General features: G+C 34.9%; 1 protein-coding gene across 1 annotated transcript in view; it reads left to right on the top strand.

Annotated features, from left to right (window-relative positions):
- Positions 1 to 24,759, top strand: part of LOC123717609 (EF-hand domain-containing protein 1-like) — a 62,753-nt gene that overhangs the window by 33,257 nt on the left and 4,737 nt on the right. Inside the window, exons 6-13 of the mRNA XM_045673685.1 lie at positions 423 to 519; positions 3,613 to 3,700; positions 6,925 to 7,075; positions 10,804 to 10,873; positions 12,378 to 12,494; positions 15,935 to 16,157; positions 19,746 to 19,906; positions 20,911 to 21,119. Coding sequence (XP_045529641.1) covers positions 423 to 519; positions 3,613 to 3,700; positions 6,925 to 7,075; positions 10,804 to 10,873; positions 12,378 to 12,494; positions 15,935 to 16,157; positions 19,746 to 19,906; positions 20,911 to 21,119 — 1,116 coding nt within the window. The remainder of the gene's footprint in view (positions 1 to 422; positions 520 to 3,612; positions 3,701 to 6,924; positions 7,076 to 10,803; positions 10,874 to 12,377; positions 12,495 to 15,934; positions 16,158 to 19,745; positions 19,907 to 20,910; positions 21,120 to 24,759) is intronic.

Raw genomic sequence — 24,759 nt, 5'->3', positions numbered from 1 at the left:
CCTTGTCAGCTCTTGTCAAACTGTTTTAAAATGAAATTAATTCTTTAAAAAACACGATTCTACACAAATACTAAGTTTAGAACTCAACCAACTCGCTATAACTAATATCTCAAAATGCTCTAAACTCCAAGATAGACATTTATACTATTGTTTTATTTGAATCAAATGACAAAATCTTTATATTTAGGGCTAATCTTAATATAATGTTTTGTCGGCTAATTATTTTCAAAGAAACCTTGTTAAATGCTTGACTGATACGTAATCCGTTATGTTTGTATTTTTTGCATAACAATAAGCAAAAACTACTAGTGTTTTTTTGTAACATTTATGTTTACCATAATTGTCATATATTTTAGAGAAGATGGCTTGTAATATATATTGTAGATATAGCATATATGATGTGGAATAAATTAATATTTCAGGTTTAACGTCGCGTGGGACAACAGAGACTCCGCATTCGGTGAACTGGTAGAATATAAAATGATGTATTTCTTACAAGACGACACCATTGCGATTAAGGTATATATTATTATTATAGCCTCTCTATTGTAATGTCTTCTGTTGACAAAGCTTTTACACATTAAGAAAACACTTTTTAAACAGATTGAAGCTACGTAATATGTATGTATGTAAGCATAGCTTCAATCCGTTACAAATGTGTTTTCTTAAATTAGCTTCTTTATTTCCATAATTAATAATATATTTTAAACAAGTATATCATATTAATTATTACATAATATGTGCATGAATTAAAAAATAAAATCAATCAAAAAAATCAAAGTTGGGCTTAGTGTACTCCAATCGGACAATTAAAATAAATAGATTAGTAGCGCTAACAAGGTACAACCCTTTTAGGTCTGGGCCTCAGATTTCTGTATGTCATGATCATATTTTGTCAATCTAATAGGCAAGTGGGTGATCAGCCTCCTGTGTCTGTTAGGTTAGGTTAGCCGGTTTCCTCAGGTTGTTTTCCTTCACCGTTTGAGCGAATGATATATTCGTTTATACCAGAGAGTCCATTATTGCATTGCGAGTAAGAAAGTGAGTGAAGCCAGTAGAACAACACTACTAATCTGTTAAACATTAATCATTAAAAATCAAACCCCATATAATTTCCAATAATGACAACAAACATAATACAGCTTAGATTTTTTACATTATTTTATGTATCTTGTTTTTCTATATATATCGTATTTATTTTATTTTAAGCCTTAAATTATTTCCCCATCCACAATAGCTGGATAGGATATGTGTTAGTAAATATTTTTAACAGTTAGTGTGTATCTGTAACCCACTCCGGTAAAGGTCTCCTCCAAGGCTTGCCATCTTTCTCTATCTCGAGCTATTTGCATCCATTGAGGACCCGAGATTTTTTTGATGTCATCATCCCATCGAGCGTAAGGTCTGCCTCTGTACCGTTTTCCTCGTGGGCCTCTGCATGTAGTTACTACTTTCGTCCACCTGTGATCTGTAATGTATATACATACCTAAATTCATTACCGTCGATCGGAACCCTTCGAGGGTAAAGGCCTCCTCCAGCCTTTTCTAACTGACTCTGCCTCTTGACTCTTTCTCCATTCACTTCCTGTTATCGCTTCTATTTCTTCTATCTACCGTTTTGGGGCGCTTTCTTCACCTTCTTTCCCTTGGTCCTTTCCATACAGTTGTCTTTAATGTCCACCTTTTATCTGTGTATCTTGCTATTTGTATTCATGTCTATGATAATGAAAGCCTTTTTTTCAACTTAATCTAATTTAACTTTATTTAAGCAATTACTGTAAAGTTGCATATAGTAGATCATTTGTCGAAAAATAAGGTCATAAAGAAGTTTCACTTCTTACGTGTGTACACTAGTACACGCACACATTTTTGTATGTTGTGTGTTCTCTGTATGTGTTTCGTTAGTGTGCTATTAAATAAATATCTAAAATAATGAAGCTTGTCCCGAGTAGGTAGTAAGTATACAAAATAATTGATAATTTAATGCCTCTCAAACATTAATGTTCCAATAACATGATAATCCTATTATGTCTAAAAGCCCCTAATTGGTGATGTTTTCATAGCCATTAAATTTTGCACGGGTTTGATGGGCGAGTAAACTTTGTATACCTACATCTGTATGTTTACCACGTAACTTCAATGTGACCGATAATTTCCTCAATTGTGGGCCTACTCGGTTTCTAATTAAATTCATTGTTTTAATTTATAAACAATGAAAGCAGGAACCTAATAAATGCTTGTCGCAATTGGAAAACAATTGTCATTAAGTTACTTGGAACTCTGACGACTATTTCCATATTAATTGATCCACTGTCTTACTTGAAGTTACGTAGTACGAAAGCTTAATTAAAATCGCTTACTTTAGTGGTAAGCTTACAGCGACTATCGATGTGGTTAATTACTTCAAGTTGTTTTATATAAATTTTGTTTACAAAAAACATATGGTTTACATTTGATGACAAATAAATTAAAAACTCTCGTTAAACGTAAATAAATCAATAAAGCTTTCTATAAATTTGACGATTGTTAAAATGATCCTAATCCTTGGGACTGATTTGGTCCAGTTGGTCCATCGAAACGTGGCGAAAAGTGACGGAGAGTTTTTTTTTGTCAGTACTCCTTGCCCGCTCTACGCCACGCCCTTGACTTACGAACTGGTAGTAAATGTCAATTTAGAATCAATTTAACATCTTTCCTGTTGACGTTCATGAGTGTAATTGGTTACCTATATGAATAAAGTAATTTTGAGTTTAAGTTTGAAATAATATTGTCACCTAGAATCTGCGGCCACAGATCATTATGACGTCATACGCACTAACAAAGAATTTCCTGCTAAGGATATATACAACTTCTCAACCTTCAGGCATTGTTTGGCTGATAGAGGACTGCCTTTAGGTTGGTGGACGATACCTCCCGTTAGGGTCTAGGCTTAGTAGTTTGCTAAGCTAAGCTTATGTACATAAATGTATTGGATTTTGACATACGGTAATATTTAACACTATGATTCCTGTATGTCAAACATAATATAACTATGCATTATTTTTTGGCGTGATCACGTGTTTATTTGATAAATGCCGGGCACGTTCCGCCTGAGCCGAGCGTATCATGACTCATTGCCACGTTCCGCCTGAGCCGAGCGAATCAAATTAACGAGTTTATATCAATTTATCGAAAAAAAATAATTTTTAAGTAACTCCTTTGTATTATGTCCTTTGTATGATAATTTATTGATAATAATTCAACGCAATTGATAAAAGTATGCAATTTTTCATCAATTTTTGTTACCGTATCACGTAAAATTATCGATTTTCGAGATTTACGCAGAGCTAAATCACGCGGCCTGTACATAAGTGACTTCAGATTTTTTTTTTCTATTCCTACTAGAAAACACTTCTACAACTTTTATTTTTATATGTTTGTTAAACACTGAAAGAATATACTTGGTTTCAAAATGATTAATTGATAAACTCGACAGAAAAAAACAAATATTATTTGGAAAATAATTTGAGACCAGGAACCTCCACTCCTTTTTTGTCCCGAGGCCTACACCTCTAAATCTGGAGTAAGCTGGGGTATGTATTAAAAACTTAGAAGAGTCTTCTTGTTTTACAGGAACTTCACGATGAAAAGGGTGGAAAGGACCCGTTTCCTCTACTCTTGAAAAAGAGGAAAGTACCAAAGAAGTGGAAAGAAAGGCCAGGTAGAGAAAGCTGAATTCTTTGGAATCCTTCGCGATTATAACTGATTAAACAGTACTTAAATATATTCGATAGTTGGCTGATCACTTATAAATAAATTATTATTAAGTACCGACCTAATTCGCTGTTTTGCTGGTAGCTAGAATTTTTTTGTAACATTTATGATTTCGAAAATTGTCATACATTTTAGAAAATGCAAATGCTTGTAACAAATACCGTAGATGTAGTATTATGTGTCAATAAATAAATAAATAAGCAGGTTTTAAGGAGGTAAATGTAGTGTTAAAGTTTCAACGAGCTTATCAGGAACTACACAATTGAGTTAGTTACACAAAAAATTACCGTTTTGGAGCTTGAAGGGAACAAACATTTATTTTTATTTTTGGAGGCTTCCAACCCCTTATAGTGCCATCTCCTTGCGAAGGTTGGCGATCTTCATGGGTGCTTTCATTTTGGATGCCGCGCTTCTGAATAATTGGTGCCTTGTACAAACCTAAGGTTTTTTAAACAACACGTTTTACTTTTACCTTTGCCTTGTACTAGTTGAAGAAGCTTGTTTTTTACTGTTACGTCCGACTTTATATTTAAAATATTCAGCGAAAAAATTGTTTAATAAACAATGATTAGTTATTATTTATAAAGAACTCTCGGAATTAAATTACGCGACAAACAGAAAAGTGAATCTTTATACGGAAAAACAATTTTATAACTTCCTAGACGACGCCAACATCGTCCAATTCATAAAATGCAACAGGCTCAAGTGGCTGGCACATGTGCACCGAATAGCGAACGACAGAACCCCAAGGTCCTTACTGAACTCACAACCCGGTGGCAATAGAAAACCCGGTAGACCGAGGCTGCGTTGGTGGGATGGAGTTGTGAAGGACCTGGAAACAATAGGGGTTCGCAATTGGATACGGGAAGCTCTGGATATATTGCGATGTCGAAGTGTACTTGAGGAGGAGGCTAAGGCCCACAAGGGGCTGTGTAACATTTATGATGAAGGTGATGATGATACGCGTAAAAACAATTGATGGCACGTAGTCTGTTATACAGATGACAGATGTTCTAAATCGGTAACCGAATGGACTGGTCCAGAAGGAAAAGGAACAAGAGAAGACCAATAAAGCGATGGGCCGAGAGGATCGAAGTAGTAGTAGGATAGTAAACATTTTATTTATATCTATTTTTGTTAAATTAGAAGTAAGATGGGGATGAATGAAGGCTTATCATTATTTTAGATTATTATTATTACACTTTTAATGTCGGCCACTAGTTTATGAACATATGTAAATCACATACATGTAGCAGAATAAATTTGAATAGGAATTGGTTCGTTAAAATTTAAGCGCGTGAAAACTCCAACAGTGTGACCAACACTATAAGTGAATGATGAAATCCGAAATGGAATCCGTATAGTATAGTTGTATATGTTGATTTGATGATGCTATCAGTTCTCTGTAAATGTGATGAAAGCAATGTTAGTAATTTTAAATACGATGCATATTAGTTTCTTAGCCACACCTACAGTCTGTGCCTACGACTTACAGTAAACCCCAATTTAACACGGTACTCTTATATCGGACATTCATATTACGCGATTACAGTCCCACATATAACACGGGCATTCCAATAACGCGGGACTTCACACATCATATTTCTGTACTGCGACATTTATAATTATGTGTGCGCACATACTTCGTTCATAATATCGTTTGTTTCTTAATATTTCATTTACAGACGTATTATTTTTGCACGATATTATTGATATGGGATAGGTAGCCCCTCTTTGGCGTCGTTAATTTCTCTACGAATCCCTACCGTATGCGACAAAATACTCACAATTGTTCCATGTGTCTCGTATAAACACGCATGTCATGCATAATTCGCGAATGTTTCGGGTTTTATCTAACTGTAATGGGGATGTTGATTTTTCCTTCTCACCAGAGAATACCCGAGGAAAAATTCCAAGCGGCGAGAAGACTTTGCCTTTGTTTAGCAGTAAGAATCTTGATTTTTCTTTGAAATATTAAGTACCTGTTACTTGTCGTTTGTTTTATATTTATTTTATTGTGTGTATTAATGTACTTACTTATGTTTTCTGTTTCATATATATCTACCTTATAATCTGTTTTGACTTTTTTTATCTAAGTGTTTTATTTTATAAAGTTAGTTTAATAATAAAGCGAACAACACACAGTAAATAATTTAGATTGATTTAACACTACAAAGTCAATATCATTATTTCATTTAGGTAACGCAATGTTCACTTATGAAAGTCAATAATGAAATACATATTAAATGCTTCTAATTTTACATTTACTGCCAGTTCTCAAATCAAAGTCGTAGAACGGGTGAGAAGAACTGGCTAATCTCTGTTATCGCCAAGATTTTTTTTTACATAATGTCTGTTAGAGCTGCAACCATCACACCATGTTCCACATGACATCAGCAGTAGACATGGTGAAATAGGAGCACGCACTTACATTCTCGTGACCACTTACAAATAACACTAGCTTAACTTATAACGAGCGGGTTCAAGGTATCGATCTCACTTTTAATCACAATCTATTCCTAATACCGAACTCGGTCCAACCTCTCATCACCACAATGCTCCACTGATTCCACTCAGTAATGTCTCGCGTTCCCAGAACACACTGTCAAAAGTCAAGATGGTGCCTCGGCCCCACTCAAGGCTCTGCTCTGATTAGTCGTAACAATATTCGTGTTTTTACTCTTAAAGTAATGATTACAAACTATTTCTTAGTGCCATTACAAGTTCAAAGTATTAGAAGGAATCTAAACGATTACCAAAACTCGATCAGAAACTTTTTCTGATAATCCTATTCCCTGCCATACTGGTTTCGGGCTAGTCAGTGGTTTACCCTTTCTTTAGGTTGAAGCAACAGTACATCATCCTTCATCCACAGGTTTTAACAGTAATTGGAAACTGACGACGCCGTGTCTTCAAAAAAGGAGGTTTCTCAATTCGGCCGTATATATTTTTGTGTTTTTCGCGGATAATTTTGTCGTTTGTGAACCGATTTTAATGATAGTATTGTATCTGATGGCATCTCAGTAAAATCGAGGGACACCTTTAAAAATGAAACCTTTCTTTGGTTGTTTGGTCAAATTTTTCGTTTAACAAAATAAAAAAAACATCGTGTGAATAATGCAATAAAGTCGTAATTCTAAAGACCCATTCATTTATTTTACCACATTGCAGTGTCGTTCCCGTCCATCGCGATGGAGATAACAGATGAAGAAGTGACTGAGTATTATTCACCAAGGGATCTGATTGTCGGCGAAACTGTCTTCATTTTGGGACGACGTTTCCTGATATTTGACTGTGACAAATTCACAAGACATTATTACAAGTGAGTTTTGTACGGTTTTACGGATAAATGATATCTCTAGTTTAGTTTATGGTACAATTCTTTACTGATTTTAGTATTTCATTCGATTTTTGAGACAGACTATTGTGTATATTTTTTTTACAACACATGACAAACGAGCTCGAGGCTTACGGGTTGTTTAACAATACCTTCCATAGAGACATTGCTAGAAGTAGCTCAAGTGCATTGCCGACTTATTAAGGGAATAAAAGTTAGTACAAAAAATATTTATTAACACTACGTTATAATAATAGTACATATAAAACAGGTATAATGAATTACTAGAGAGGCCACGGTCTTATTACTGACAAGCTAAGCTAGGTAAGCACAGTAAGAAAAAGTAAATAAAGATTTATTGAATAAATATTTATAAAGTTTGCCTAAAATCTTTAAATTATTTTCATTATAAAGCGTTTCGATATAATAAAGAAACAATTGAACTACCTAAAACGAATCTTGATCTCTAACAATGCAATATACTCGTGTATTTTGCATTCCCCATCACATCAGTTGCAGCATTTCATTTCATGATTTATAAATGAATCAAATAAACAAAATCGTTACAAAATGCTCAAAATGACGGTCAGCCATAGACTATAGAAGATGCGTAAAAAAGAAATTGGGCTAAAACTAAAATATAAACTCCATAGAATATTTGTGGAATTGACATTTGACCTGATGATTTATTTTTTTTAATTTCAATACTCTGTGTTTAAGTTCGTTCGATATTCAAATAATAGATTGATCAAATCACGCCGCGTCATTTGATACCTCCGGGAATCAATATCGGAGTGGAATCAATGTCACTCACGTCAGTGATTAACATTATTCAATTTAATAATTGACAACCATGATGGGATTATGTGAGTCAAACTAAATACAGGGCGTCCCAAAGTTATGCGACATGAAAGGAAATATCTTAAACATCCTTAATAGGGTAAACCCTACATAACATAAAACCCTACAAAATAACACAACATTATGTTATTTTTAAAAGTAAAGTAATTCTGCATTCAAAGACTTTCTAAAAATTGCTTGCCTCATCTGATAATCGAACCAACTTAAATGTAAAAAAAGACCTACTTTAATGATGCTAATCAAAAGAATGCCCAAAAACTAATATCTCTTCATAATTAACACAATTGGTGTAAAAGTTTTCGAAGCAGTCTCTGCCACACATTTACGTTGAAGTTTTTTTTTAGAGAGTTATTTTCTCATTTTTACGTTTTAATTTAATGAAGTACTGCTTACGTAAATAAATAATTAAAAATGTATAGTAATGCTCCCTCAAAGGCAACGCACGGACAAAAATGAGTATCCATAACTGACCTTCTAGGCGTCCCGTAGGCACTTTTGCCCTATCAATATAAAAAAAATCGAGATATTAAGGCTAACGTACTCTTGCAACTATGAGTCTTCATAAGCTCAATATTAAAAGCCATGGGCTGAGTGTGAAATGTCGAAATTATTTTGTACATGTAATATGGATAAATAATTACGACAGGAACTAAATATATATTATGGCAAAATAAAATCTATATATAGAAAAAATAATCCCCATATCCGTTGATCACGGCATCACGGCTGGACCGATTTCGCTAATTCTCTTTTGGTTGTGTTTGTTATTGTCAGGAGAAGGTTTTTATGGAAGAAAAGAATAAGAAAAATGTGTAGAAAATTATAAAATTTAATTAGTAAACCAGACTTTTGTTAGAGCAATTTTTTTCAGCGCATAGCGCTTTTCCTATTGAAACTTTTTTGATTATGACGTTTGACATAACATTGACCAACAAAACTATTTATATACGTGCCAGTATCAATAAAGAGTGTTGTATATCATAAAGCATTACAATACATTAAGCATTTCTTTCTGATATATTTTTTAAAGTTAATTATACCAATTCGAAATCAATATTCATAATTAAGACAGGACAACGTGTTTGTTGTTGTATTCTAATCATTTATTTTCAAACAACAATTTATTTCAAATTCGACAACTCAATTCTTTTAATTACAATAAAAGTGTTTGCATCCTTGCATTCTTAATAACTTCCTATTATTATTTTCTTTTGCTTTTAAATAACCCTACCTAATTTCTATTTATGTATTTACATTGTATATTCGCGGATGCTTGGCAGACCAATGCGACTTCAATACAAAGAGTCCCCTGGTGAGTTGTGTGCTGATATATTGCGGGCAACTGTTAAGCAACTTGCATGGACCTAGTTAGCGCTGTTTCTTTACATGTATATCCTTTCTATAACATATTTTCCTAGTTTATTTAATCTTGTCTTTGACTACATATATACCATATGATTACCATTATATTCGAGTATAAGAAACATATATATGTTAGACTATATATGTTTCATAGTGCGTGCGTACACGTCAGAAGTTATGCGACTGGATCTCCAGCTTTCTGGCCGATCGGAGCATCAAGGTCGTCGTCGACGGAGCATGCTCCGACCTTAAACCCGTGAATGCTGGGGTCCCACAAGGCTGTGTTCTATCCCCGACCCTGTTTCTTCTGCATATCAATGACATGTTGCAACATAGCAACATTCATAGCTATGCGGACGACAGCACTGGGGATACTCTTTACACTGGCCGGGCAGGTATTTCTCGGGCAGTTGTCGATGAGTACCGGAACAAACTTGTGTCTGAAGTCGAAACTCTACTACGTGGAGTCTCGGACTGGGGTAGACTAAACCTAGTCCAATTTAACCCCAAGAAGACACAAGTTTGCAGGTTTTCCGCGATAAAAATACCCTTTGTCGCTACTCCTCTTTTCGAAAACACTCTTCTTGAAGCCACAGCCAGCATCGGAATACTTGGCGTTGACATATCGAACGACGTTCAGTTTCGCGGTCATTTGGAGGGAAAGGCTAAATTAGCCTCCAAAAAGCTTGGTGTGCTCAGCAAGGCGAGATGGTACTCCGGCCCACCGCTTGCAACTCTATAAAGTGCAGCTGAGTTTCATCATCGGACGTCGAGGCAGAATACGAAATTCCACCCGTTTCACCTCGACGTCCGCCGTTCCACGACTGAGCGTTTTTCAAGGCAATTTTTGCCGCGCACCACCACTATGTGGAACCAGCTGCCCACTAAAGTATTTCCGAACCAATTCGACTGAGGGTCATTCAAGAAAAGAGCGTACCAATACTTGAAAGGCCGGCAACGCACTCGCGAGCCCTCTGGCATTGAGTGTCCATGGGCGGCGGTATAACTTAAGATCAGGTGAGCCTCCTGCTCGTTTGCCCCGTATTTTATATAAAAAAAAGTAAAACTTCTTTGGCAAACTAATATTTACGTCATATTTATACAAATCTAAAACTTTAGATTTCCGAGACTTGGATGGAGGGAAAAAGGAAGATATTTCAGGAATTTAATAAATTTAATTGTCATTAAAATATTAAGTGTCGGAAATTACTACAAATTATAAATGTAATTTATTTCTTTGATTCGACGCGATTTCTATTGGCATTGTGACTAAAGCATTATGTAAATATGCAATATAAGTTCGTTTGCATCTATTGTCGTTCTACTCTCACTCCATGGCTTCAGGCTACGTTCGCCCTTTCTCACTCTCTCTCAATCGGTCTCAATCGTTCTCTCTCTTTTCTTCGACAAAAACGGTGCACACCTTCGTGGCGCTAATATTATTAATAAATATGTCAATCTCATTGCAATAATGTTTAAGATATTTTCAGATCAATGCTGAATATTGACCAGCCGCAGAGGATTCAAGTGTTCCATGAAACGAAGAAGGAATTCCCAAAGGTTTGTATATCCTAGATAAGGAATCAAACAGACATATAAAAGATATGTTATCAGAAACATAACTTGTAAAAAAATACTCCCGCAATGCTTCTTGTACCGTAAAAAGTTGTCAGATCCATTTTGGTTAATTTATTGAGTACTTAGTGACCTTCTGCCTTAAGTACTTGCGTATTTAGCTAACCTAACATACATATTAATATTATAAATCTTTTATACTTTTAATGTATTTTTGCTAAAATTGGCTGGCTCCAGAGTAGTTATGTAAACTTTCACACGCGTACTCAATCAATAGTTATCCCGGTCTCAAGAATTAGTTTATATCAAGCCAGTCACATTATTTACTTCAATATATAATATGCCTTCTATTAGAAGCCTTTGAAAGTCAATATTACAAAATAAAAATATTAAAAAAAATGACTAGTTGCTCCTTCCAAAAAGAATATGGAGAACAAAGGGCAAGAAACTCCATATATTTTTAAATAGTTTTTACAAAATTAAAAAAAAATTGATAATTATATATGTGTATCCGCTATCGCTACAGGGTACTACAGAGTAAGGGGGCAGGTGTTACTTCCTAAAGGTTCCAACCCAATAATCCTAAAGGTTCTCCAGATAACCCCTCAGTTTTACAAAGACATAATTCGAAAGAGGAGAATGAAAATTGAGTTTAAAGATTTTTATTTCTTGAACTCCGGCTTGTTTTTTGATAAAAATGAAAAAAGAAAGCAAAGGGCCGGCAACGCACTCGCGAGCCCTAGCATTCAGAGTGTCCAAGGACGGCGCTATCACAACATAACATACATTAACATCAGATGAGCCTCCTGCCCGTTTGCTCGGTTCTATAAAAAAAACTTTACACATTTGTTCTTTAATAATGTCGCTATAGGAAGATTAAGCACAATGCAAAGGGCGATAACGCGTAAAAGTATGTAATCACACAGAATCGGGAATAATTCCTGGTAAATATGTCTTTGGCAATTTATCTATATTTTGTATATAAATAAAATAAAACAAGAATAAAAAATTATAATAGCCTTTATTCGAGTATAATTACGCTAAGTCCATGTCATTTATATTTTCACTAGTACTTGACCTCCGACTGAAAGAAGGCCTCCTCCAGCTTCTTCCATGTGTCTCTACTCCTTGCGACACTTGGCCAGAGTTTCCCCACTATCACTTATAGTTCATCTTCCCAAGTTTTTGGTGGGCATCCTCTCTTTTTTTGTATTTATCAAATCAAATACAAAATGTTCTTTATAATTCTAAACGTTTGTTATATTTTTCGAAATTTTAATGTCTTTCTTTAAATTTTTATACTTTATTAACAGGTAACTTGTAGATGTAAGATCGGGGTGATGAGAGAGAGGCAAGATATTATTCTCCTTTTTCTTTCTCTCTCGGCGCTAATTGCTAGATAATTTTGTGCCTTTAGCATTCAACACCTTACTGTACCTAAAACTCGCGTTAGGCCCGATTATTGAGATTTAATTTTAATGATTTTCAGAGTCTTCCGCCCCACATTGGTATCGGTACTCCAGAGGATACACTGCAATCTTGCTTCGGGCTGATGCCGAAGCCACCACATAAAGATGTCATCAAGTACAATCTAAATGCTAATAAGGTAATGTCAGAAATCGATCGAAAAAATTGTAAGAGTTCAGTACTTATTATCTGAGACATTTTAGCAGGGTTTCCCATCACAGTCGGAAATAAAGGACTGGTATTTCTGCTTAAGTATCACACAAACATTTAAAAAAATATATTTTTCTACCCTAATTCTTGTTACCAAAATCTATTCAAAAATGTACTATACGATTGGACCAAAAACCATGACTTTAGAAGTGTTGAATGGTTTTAATTTTCTTGCTACTTCAAAGTTCAATTCAAAATCATTTATTCATATAGGTAATAAATACAATGAACACTTGTGATTGCAAAAAAGGAATGCTAATAAAATGCTTTTAATTATACAATTACTGCCAGTTCTCAAAACAAGGGCGTAGAACGGAAGATAAGAACTGGCAATAAACTCTCCGCCACTCTTTGTAATCGCCAAGTTTTTTGTTTTACACAATGTTTGTAAGGAGCTGAAAACATTATACCATGGTCCACATGACATCTAAGTAATTAATAATAATAAAATAAATTTAAAACAAAGATTTGCCCTTTATCAGGAGGCATGGTGAAATAGGGCCATATTTCACATTTCATGACAGAGGTTGTAGGAAAAAAGCGGGCGTTAAAAACTCTTGGTACTCTTTTAAATCAGTCTTAAAAATCATCAAACAACCTTTATTTCAAAACAATTATCGCAAATAAAATAAACAAACAAATAGATATAGTAAAATTCCAATAAATAAACGTTATTAGAAACCACAATTCATTTCCAATAAACGACCGAAGGAGCTCTTTGTATCGGTTTGGGACGTATTTGAATGCGCATGGTGATAACTTTAGCGGCGCTATTCCGTTCAAGTAAGTCAAAACTCTTGATGAAGTAATCGCTAGTGAAAGATTTAGAACGAGACCAATGATATTCGTTCGTAATATTACTTTGAGTTACAATTATTAAATACTAGCGACCCCGACAGACGTTGTACTGTCTTAACTACGAATATTGATTTCAAATTGGTATAATTAAATTTAATTATTTTTCTGGTGCGTATATATAGCTTTGTTGGTATTCCGATATGGGAACGGGTGACATATGGTCCAAGTGAAAAATATGGATTTTCACGATTAATGACACAAACAATTAGCGACTGTAATTATTTTATATGTATTTTATCAATAACTTTGACTCATTTTTCTTACATCCTCTTTGACGATATTTGCGGCACGCATTCTGTCAATGTAATGTCAAACGCCATAAGGTTACACCAAAAACGTTTGAATTGTAAAGGCGCTATACACTGAAAAGTAAATTTGCCATCGTAACAAAAGTATTCTAAAATTTTCATATTATCCGCGCAATGTTCTTAATTTTAATAAACATATAATGAAATAGGGATTATATATATAGATATATACAGCTAAATATAAGAACTGGAACAATACAGATGAACGATCAGTACAGTACAGTAAATCCTCCATTCGCCTCAGTATAGCATTTAGGGATATTACAGTTAACTTGGAGCAGTAAAAGATCTTTTTTTACCACTTCGAGAATATGTAAACAACTAAGCATAGGAACTCAGTAGGTATTACTGTTTATATCTCAAGACATCACTACCAGCTTACCAAAGTGAGCGATTGTAACTCAACAATCGCTCAATAGTGCGACTAGTATTACAGAATAACACTGACAGATTCAATTAAAGTTGTACTTCAGGACCAAGCCAAGTCTTGCAACTCTTGCAGCATCTGTGCTGTTATAAGTTTACAAGTAAAACTTTATATACTTTTGAATGGACCATTTTGACAATACGGATTTTAAAATCTGTGGAGTAAACACGAAAGTTAAATCGAAAAATCGCTTGTCAAATGACATACAAAAGTCATACTTACTCTTCTTCGAGTTGATTGTTACAATTTAAGGACACTAGACCATAGACTATATATTAAAGAACATAGGTTGATATTCAGAAACGTTTTGTTTATAATATTAATAAATATAATAATAGTCTTTTACACTTAAACACATGTATAATACATATATTTCTATCTCACTCACAATTAATATGTATAAGTAGTAGCTAATTACGAGGCAGAATAAAAATGATCAAAAAGAAGATAGTTATTTAAAATTTAATCTTGATTGTATCTATCGATCTTAGACACACCTGTAGCTTTGTATGCTGCGCTATAGTGGACGTCCAAAATTACAATAAATATAGGGTGTTAAATATTTTATGACAGACTTGTGATATGTATTGTAAAGAAGACATGTTCCGATTAAGTATGGAATAAAATATCCGGCAAATGATCACTGTACCGATGACGCGTTGGATTGCCGATTTGAGCTCAGGAATTGTTTCGGGTTTATTCGAATAAATCGCATATTAAATGTCAACTGTAATATCTATGTATATTAGCTGCGTACAGTTGAACTAAACCAAAAACGTTTAAATGCACGAATTATATAAAAATCTCTTTAATTTATATGCTTATACCCTTTTGTTGAGAGCTTTTGGGTTCACCCTTATATTATTATATTTCATATATGTGTTCCTCTAAAACAGGTTGAACACGACGTGCGTGGGTCACGGGTGTACTTAAATGTAATTCTCATACAAATTTCTTTTGCGTTTTTTGAAGTGAAACTTCTTTATCGGCGTTTGAAAAAAAAATTACCGACACATTTTTTCCTTACGCGCCATATTTTGCTTGTCTACCACGATTGATTCGAAGAGATTCGAAGCCATTAATAACAAAAATAAATAATAACGATAACAATTATAGTAAAAATTCTATTACAATTAATGAAATTCTGTAATAATCTTAGTAGTAATAAGGTAAAATAAAATAATTGTATTATTTGTCTTCATGTCTCTGATAATAAAAGCCTTTTGTTAAAGTTTATCTAATTTTATTTTACTAACCAATTTCTGTAAAGTTGCATATAGTAGATCATTTTTCGAAAAATAAGGTCATAAAGAAGTTTCACTTTTTACGTGTGTACACACACACGCACACATTTTTTTTTATAGAACAGGAGGCAAACGGGCAGGAGGCTCACCTGATGTTAAGTGATACCTCCGCCCATGGGCACTATCAATTTTAGAGGGGCTAGCGAGTGCGTTGCTTTTTAAGAATTGATACCGGTTTCTGAACGACCCTAAGTAGAATTGGTTCCTCCTTTTTTGTGAAAGAAAACATCGTGAGGAAATCACAAAACAGCCTTTTTTATTCACAAAGAAAAGAACACACACTATTCTTATATACTAAACTAAAAATGTTTGAAAAAATACTAAATAATATAGTATAACTGAGGCCCACACCTAAAAGGTTGTAGCTCCAATGGTATTATTTATTCCGATTATTTTGTTTAATAAATGTTTAATATTTTGTCTCTTAAAACAATACAATTAAAACAAATCAAAATTTAATATATTTTCGCAGTACCTCCGCTATCTGTGTGAACTGGACTGGATCCATCCGGAGGATAAAGGGCGTCAGTTCGTGTTTGCGTACAGCCTCGCTGACGGGACGATAAAAATTGGCGAAATTCCACGGCGAAATTCCGGGATTCGTGAAGGGAAATTCCTCAAGGCTATGCTTTTGCAGACCCCGGAGTCCGATCCCAATTTCCCGACCTATTATACGCCGGAAAGATTTTTTATTGGTGAGCGTAAATATCCAATATTATACAACACAACTATGTAAAAATCTTTGTCGTGCAGTCAGGATATACAACGACCTACCTTCTTTAAGCTATTGCGGAATATGCTTAGGAGTATTAGGAATATCCAGAGCTCTATCACCTGCATGACCACAGCTCACATAAACACCCTCACACATCACAGCCCATTTACGTATAACTTCGTTAAATGTATTTAATAATTTTAATGTTTTCCTGTCGTAAAATATGTTTGAACTTTTTTTATATATTACTAGCGGACCCGACAGACGTTGTCCTGTCTTAACTATGAATATTGAATTCGAATTGGTATAATTAATTAAAAATGCTTTATGATAAACAACATTCTTTGTTTGGTTTTCTGGCGCGTATATAAATAGTTTCGGAACAGGCGACATAAACATGGCCATGTGATAAACATTGATTTTCAAGATTAATGCCATAAACAATTAGCGACGAATATAATAACTCTGATCGAAGCATTTATTTTAAACGATATTAATTTTTCTTACATCCTCTGTGACGATATTTGCAGCACGCATTCTGCCAATGTTATGTCTAACCCCAATGTTATGGCCATAAGGTTATGCCATATGAAAAAGGTGGAATTGTAAAAACGGTATGCACTGAAAAAAATTGCTATCAAACAAAGCATAATAACTTATATTAACTAAAGACATAATAACTGAATATGATGGTTAAGTAATTATAAATTTACTAATATATATATCTATTTTTAGTATAATTGTTGTTTGTTATATATAAAATATGTTACCTGTAGGGTTACCAAATAAATAAATAAACACATACCGAAGTATTCAGAATAGTAATTTAAGAAAAATAGCGCAACGCACACGCGGGCCTCTCAAAGATTGTGTTCATACGCCAGTACTGAGGCGTGCATTCTGCTTTGTTTTAGAAAATAACATAGGAAACATCTACAAGCTTTATAGTTGTTAATAAATTTATATACAATATCAATTGCAATAAATAGAAACTAATCTCATGAATAAAAGCTAAATATAAAAGTCGTATTACGTACGAATGGCGCCATAATTTGTATGACAGTGCCGGAATTTGTATTTTCATAACCTAGTTTACATATTGACGGAGGAGATGGCGCTATTTAGAGCTCAAAGCAATACGCTATAGGATGACGTAGGTATAACTATATACTATATCACGATAGATGGCGTTTTAGTCAATTTTCAATGATGTCGATTTCTACATCAGGCCTCACGATGGATTCCTTTGTGTAAAAGTTTTTATGATTATTATATATATAACAGTTGTTGTTATTTTATAAATAAGGAATGTTGTTCTGCCGCTTTAAATTAATGTTTTTTTTTATGTCACACTATATTGAGAAAAGCGCCAACCATTAAATTTTCTATACTTAATATAGAAAAATAATAATATAAATATTTGCAGAAGTTTTATTCTTGTCTGTGAAGCAATTTAGTTACTCTAATTGTGTACGTATTTCTTTTTTATCCTGTGACGTGTCTGTTGTTTCCTTATTTAATAAATAAACCGAACTGTGTATGTACCATACCCAACACATACTTGCTGAATAATAAAACAATTATTCTGATAGCAATATATTGGAGTTGAGGTTAATGTGGTCCATTGAACGATATTAGTGAAATGCGATCATTATAATTGGTTTTAAATGTTAACACGAACTGTTTAAATTAAAACCACAAATTAAATTCAAGCGATGATTGAAATCACTTTAATCCGGCTCGAAGGACCAAAATGTAATGCCAGGAGCATCGGTAGAGATGTTTTAAATCATGAAAAAATATATTATACTCTATTTATTATCAACCCGTGTTAAACAAAGGATATATTAGGTGGGCTAAAATGTTCATCGGCTAACATAGAATATTTTTCTTTAATTGAATTTATTTTGAGCAATCGAATGACCACTATAGGTAATCGTTGTATAGCGGTTATAAAAAAAAGTGCGTCCGAAGTTAAACTTCTTTGTAACTTTATTATTACTAAGGTAAAAGCCCCGTTAGATACCCCCAATGATGTATTTGTGTATCTGTATTAACACTGTTTTCACACTGTATACGTGCTAATGATAATATAAATAAATTAAAAATCTGCGTTTACTGCACAAGACGTTATGCAACAGAATTGCCATTTAAAGTTCTAATATGTATCTACTTAACGAATACATCAACCAATAGCGTGTATTTTTTCTCGAACTCCCTTACTCAATTTCTCTCAAGCTCTCACCCACCTCTCGCCCTATGGCACTGTGAGTGGGACGTTTGCCCTATCTCACACTCTCTCTCGTTCTTTCTCACTTGCTTGCTTTATTCTTGCTGAAACGACTTTGACTTCGTCAATAATGCTGCACGCCTTCGTTGCGCTAATATTATTATTATTGCGTTTCATCCATATAAATTTTACCCTCATGCGCCTAAAGAAGTTTCACTTCAATATTTATACCATTGTTAGGTTTGTCTTAAGCCTCAAAACGGGCTTTCATTACCTCTTTATCGGGGCAAAATGTCTGCTAAATAAATGTTATGAATTTAAATGGTGAAGATTTCCTGCGGCTGGCTATACTCTCTCGGGTGCAACTCCGACAATTTATGAAGGTAATCTTCGCACTTATAAAACTAAGAAAGCCTTAGTAAACAAACAGCTTTGGCTCGTACAAGGTGATTGAAATTACCTCATTGTTTTCTACTCTCAGGAAATAAATATTAATTGTATATAACTTCACTATACGGGATGTATAACGGATCGAACGGACGACCTCAAAGTACATGATATGGTATGACACTAAATAAAAACAATATGAGTGTTGTATTTACGTTTATAAAAACATTGTTTATTTATTAAAGTACACCACATCATATATAATACATTTTCTTTAATATATGTTACAAACTTTATATTCTAAAATACATATACAATTATGGTGAACATAAATTTTACAAAATTAATAATAACAATATTACAGTTCCAATTTTAGTCTTTACATGTAATTTTTTCCTTCACAATGTGGCTTCATTGTGTGATTCTCATTCCTGTAGGTTCGATACACGGCTGTGCACCAATGGACGTTCTTTCTATGTGCGCATTTAACATTCACTCGAACAGTGAACTATGGGGCACTGCAGCGCCTACCATTCATAATAAAATACAAATTATACAAAGTAAATTATTGAAGACATTATTCTATTACGATTATTTGACTCCAACTGAAAAACTTTACAGAGACACCAAATTTATAAACGAGACATACGTTTACAATACCTCAATTTTAATATACAAAATTATTCATATAAATCTATACATTACACAAAAATGTTTAATATAATCGAGGACTAATTACAAAATCTAAATATTGTGTATCAAGGCGCATAAATATTTAATACATTGGCATCCAGTTTAAAAGAAATAAAACCTTTTTACATGTTTAATAAACTTTTAAAGTACATACAATTAACAACATACCTATACATTAACAATAATAAAAATACACATATAAATCTATGACAAAACGTAAAAGAGAGTTCAGAAGAGCTAAAATTCCTTGCATTTTAGGTGCAATTGTACCAGTGTTCAAACATCGCTTCAAGATTATCGGATGCGATTTGTTCGTGTATCGATACATGAGCGCAAACCCGGATAAATTCCCGCAGGAGGTGATTGATAATGTTCGCAACTATCACATGAGTGAGGGTAATCTTAAGGATGAACTTCAGGTGAGGATACTGATTTGTTTTCTTTTTCTTTGAGACAAAGTGGCGTTTTTGGATGAGCTAATTTTACACAGAAGCAGAAAGACGCATGGATGAAGTGGCTGTTTGATACCTTCTTCCTTGTATCTTTATATCCTGTTACGTTCTTAATTTTTAATTGTTACAATAAAAGTTATTAAAGATGACATTAATTTAATAAATATTTGACGTCGAATATAACTTGGAGTCTCAATTCAGAGATACTGATTTGTATGACTCTTTAACGGGCCTCTCCACGGACTTTCAATGAAATATATGGCTACATCATTGTATCTATATTCCCAAAATACAAAATACATATTTCTGCAAGAGTATATGGCTAATTATGTTGTATTTACACGGTCTACATACATGGCTTGGTTAGCATAAGCAAAATAAACAGAAACAAACACAAATGAGCATAGCGCTACTCGAACGAATCGTGGCAAACTTCACGTAGTATGAAAATAAACACACTTAGGCCATGTACATTTTTTATATTTTTGAAGACAGCGAGCGAGCCTAGAAGCCTAATATTCCAATGTTTTTTTTACATTCATCAACTCACTCGTCTTTTAATGCCTTAACAATGTGACAAAGACTACCGACTTTTCACCGCTCTCGTTTGTAATTGTCTTGGTATCTGTTTATTAAGTTAAAACATTTAAAGAAAACACTTCTTTACCGGATTGAAGCTATGTATTATTATAAACTTATACATATGTATTATATATTTTACATAATTTTAATTTCCGAAGTTTCGCGTGCTTTACAGCGTGCGTGGTCACGATGTAAAATAATTATAAGTTTATAGTAAAAGCTATATTAACAATACACAATACTACATTAAAACATATTTCTTAAGGAATTTATGCCGTAATATTGCCATAAAAGGCAGTTCAACATGTATAAGGTAAACTATCGACGCGAGTGTCTCGCCCATTGGTGTTCTGGGATTGAGACGAGTCTAAGATCGTTAACTATTACAGGAGGCAATACGTGACGAACAAGCGGCAGAAGTTCGCGCTCAATTGGCAAAGATTGGTCAAGCAGCTGTCGCGGAGCCAAGCGCGATGGAGCGATGTCTAACCGCCCTTGACGTTGTAGAGGGGAGCGCTACGCCTCCCAGGCCGCCTACGCCACCCAAAACTACGGATTGCATCACATATGATGACGCATTACGCGTGCAAAGAATGAGGTATGTTAATAACATGGTTATAATGGAGTTTTGACTGCTTTTACTGTTTTTTTTTCTTCTAAAATGAAATTTCACATGCATGAAATCTGGCCAATTTCTTTCTCCCAACCACGTTCAATCATATTATTATTACTATCTATACGGCCTATATTCTATCATATCATTATTCCTGGTTTTGACTTTCAGTATCCTTGGTAATCTAGTCTTAAATTAAATTTAAAAATTAGTCAATTTGTTACAAAGCTTTTCTTCTAATATAAACATATATATGTCGGAGGAAGCCATTCAACGAGTTGCTTGTTGATTGTACAATAACACATTAAATTCTCTTTATCATTTAAACAGATTGCATTAATCTTAATTTAACTTAATACGCGATTTTACGATATTATAAAACCTAAAACATATTTCTGTTAACAAATTAGTGATTTTAGTTAAAATTAGTTACGTTTTTCTAATTTATAAGATTGTAATCGTTATTAAACAAACGACCAATGAGAGCAGAGCACTTTGCTCGAGTGGGGTCGAAGCGCCATCTATATATAGGCCAGTCCGTTGGTTGTTACGGGGCCTTTTTGAAGTGGAGACGGATCGAGTTGGATCCCTGAGTTTTGGTCGCTAGAGTGGTGCATTGAACTCACTGCTCGGTCTTAAAACTTATAATTTATTATTAATAACTACCATAAAATATCAGTGTATCATCAGTGTAAATAAAATATTGTGAAAACTATAATCGTCGTGTTTTGTGCTCGCGCTTTACCCTCATGACGCCCACCAAATCTGCAACCACTGTTGATGACGTCACTGGGGAAGGTATTTCTCCGACATATATATATATACGTTGTCCTGTACACAAGTCTTACATTAAAAAACGAACTAACTAAATAAACAAGTCGTATATTAGGTCCTTACATATGAAATTGGCGTTTTGTATGAACCATTGTTTTCTATGCACTTTTGCCATCTCATAGGTAGTTCATTGATCCCTTTACTAAAAAAACCAGTCGGACGGGAATCAATAAAATCTGTGAAGGCGATTTGGACTGCCCCATCAGAATTAAATTTTTTCCCTTGCAAGAAGTTGTCCAAATTTCGAAAAAAATGGTAATCTGTTGGAGCAAGGTCCGGGGAGTACGGAGGATGTCTTAGACATTCCAATTGAAGCTCTTCTAATTTGGTAGCCGTCTGTTGTGCAGTGTGTGGTCTAGCGTTGGCGTGAAGTAGCAGTGGCGTGGAGCGATTGACCAGCCTAGGTTTAGCCGGTAGCTTTTCCATCATGGTTTGCAATTGCTAACAATAGACATCAGCCCTAATAGTCTGGCCAGATTTGAGAAAACTGCAATGAACAATACCGGCACTAGTCCACCAAACGCTTACAAGTAACTTTTTTGGGGTTAATTTTCGCTTGGGGCAGGATTTGGCTGGCTGGCCAGAATCTAACCATTGCGCTGAGCGCTTCCGATTATCGTAAAGAATCCATTTTTCATCACAGGTAATAATTCGGTTTAAAATACCTTCATTATTGTGCCGGTTCAGTAATGGCATGCAGCAGTCGACGCACGTTTGCCGGTTTGCTTCAGTCAATTCGTGAGGTACCCGCCTTTCAAGCCTTTTAATCTTCCCAATTTGCTTCAAGTGAATTAAAACAGTTGTATCACTAACACCGTAGCCTGCAGCTAACTCGGACGTGGTTTGCGATGGATCCGCTTCCACAATAGCCTTGAATACTTCAATATCAACTTGGGTCTCAGGCCGACCACGAGGCTCGTTCTACAGGTCGAAATTTCCAGAACGAAAACGTTGGAACCAAAAACGAACTGTGTTTTCTTTTGCAACATGACCGCCATACACATCATTCATCCTTCGAGTCGTTTCCGCAGCACTAGTGCCACGGCGGAACTCGTACTCGTAAATAATGCGAACCTTTTAGTTTTCCATTTTGTAAAATGAGTGACGCAAACAGAAAAAAACAGAAGAAAAAAAACAAATGAATGACGGTCATCGAAGCACAAATACATGAGTAAATAGCTGTACAAATTTGAATTTGAAATTCCTAACCAAAGAGGAGGTATTTCAGGTCAAAGTGGCCAGTACGACAAAACGCCAATTTCATATGTAAGGTAATAATATATAACTTTTCAAAGGGATTTATAATGTTATTAGCGACTTCGAATGCTGTTAGCACGAATATGTTTTTAATTATACGACAATTATTTGAAATCACTGACCACGCACGTATGATTAAAGTCTGTCTTGACCTCATTCCAGTGTTTAAGTTGCGAGGTAATCTGGAAAATTGTGCTGTGTTGGCTTAGTGCTCTAGGCTCTCATCCCGGAGGTCGTAGGTTCGATTCCACGCTGCGCACCAATGAACATTATTTCTATGTGAACATTTAACAGTCGCTCGAACGGTCATAGTCAGGAAACCGACCTTAGATCAAAAATAGGCAACGGCGTGTGTCAGGCACAGGAGGCTGATCACCTACTTGCCAATTAGATTGGCAAATGATCATGAAGCAGATTCGGAAATTTGAAACCTAAAAGGTTGAACCAATGACTTATTTTTATTTTTAAGCCGGAAAATAACCAGTTTTTGATGTTATCAAAAATAGATATCTCATGAGAATAAACAAAAGACTTTGCAGCAATTGCAGGTCTTCTGCCAGTGAGTGTTCATGGGTATGTCAGATGTTGTATAGAAAATGTGTGGATGTCGAAAACTATAAAATCGGTTATGATGAAACAGTAATTATATTCCCTAACGCAACGTTGCGCTCGCTTGTGATTGGACAAATGGTGGTAAAGCGTGTTGGTAAATGGACTAGAAAAGAGCTGGATCGAGCTAATGTATGGGTATCGCTTAACATCAGGTGAGCCTCCTGCTTTGCCTTGTTATATATATTAAAACGTGCTCTTGTCTCATCAAAATCCAAAGATGCGCATTGTTTCTCGTTTTGGTTTTTAGGATAACACACTAGTTCCTCATACTATAGGTTTTAGAAATCGCAAACAAATCCGAAGCACCCGTAAACTAAAACAGGCATTTAATTTTGCGAACTAGCAAACTGTGGACTTTCGGTTTTCTGCTCTGGGAGCTTCTCTGAGAGATACCACCTCCAACTGTTCCAAAAGAAATCATTCTTGAGCCTCAAAGGCCTGCAATGCACTAACATGGGTGTCCACGTGCTGTTATGACAGCCCTTTGAGGGTTTTATCCTATAAATGTGAAAGCTATCTTATCACACCGCTTAATAACATTAAACATACGCCGACATACTGACGATGACGTCATCCCCTGAAACGCGCTAAAAAAGTATTCCCCCTAAAGATTCCCTGGGGCCTCCCGTGGGGCAAAGTCAGTCACAATCACATTAAGGTCAAGAACCGCCTTCACCGGGAAGGCGCGCAACGTGGATCTTTACCTCTAAGTAAACTTCCATTCTGCCCTTCAGGCAACTCGCCTCCCCGCGACGGTCTTAACCGATTCCGATTCTCGCAGGAGACGCCCTTGCGCCAGTCGCGGGAAAATTCCCATTCTGACTGAGCTGAGCCGTCAAGGCCAACAGCGAGATACGATTTAAAAAAAATCCACATGGTCCTTCTGACCATGCAGTGGTCAGACTGGTCGGGGAACCTCACT

The sequence above is a fragment of the Pieris brassicae genome, chromosome 13, assembly GCF_905147105.1.
Source record: "Pieris brassicae chromosome 13, ilPieBrab1.1, whole genome shotgun sequence".
NCBI lineage: Eukaryota > Metazoa > Arthropoda > Insecta > Lepidoptera > Pieridae > Pieris > Pieris brassicae.
Note: the sequence above shows the minus strand (reverse complement) of the source record. Positions and strands in the feature narration are given on the sequence as shown.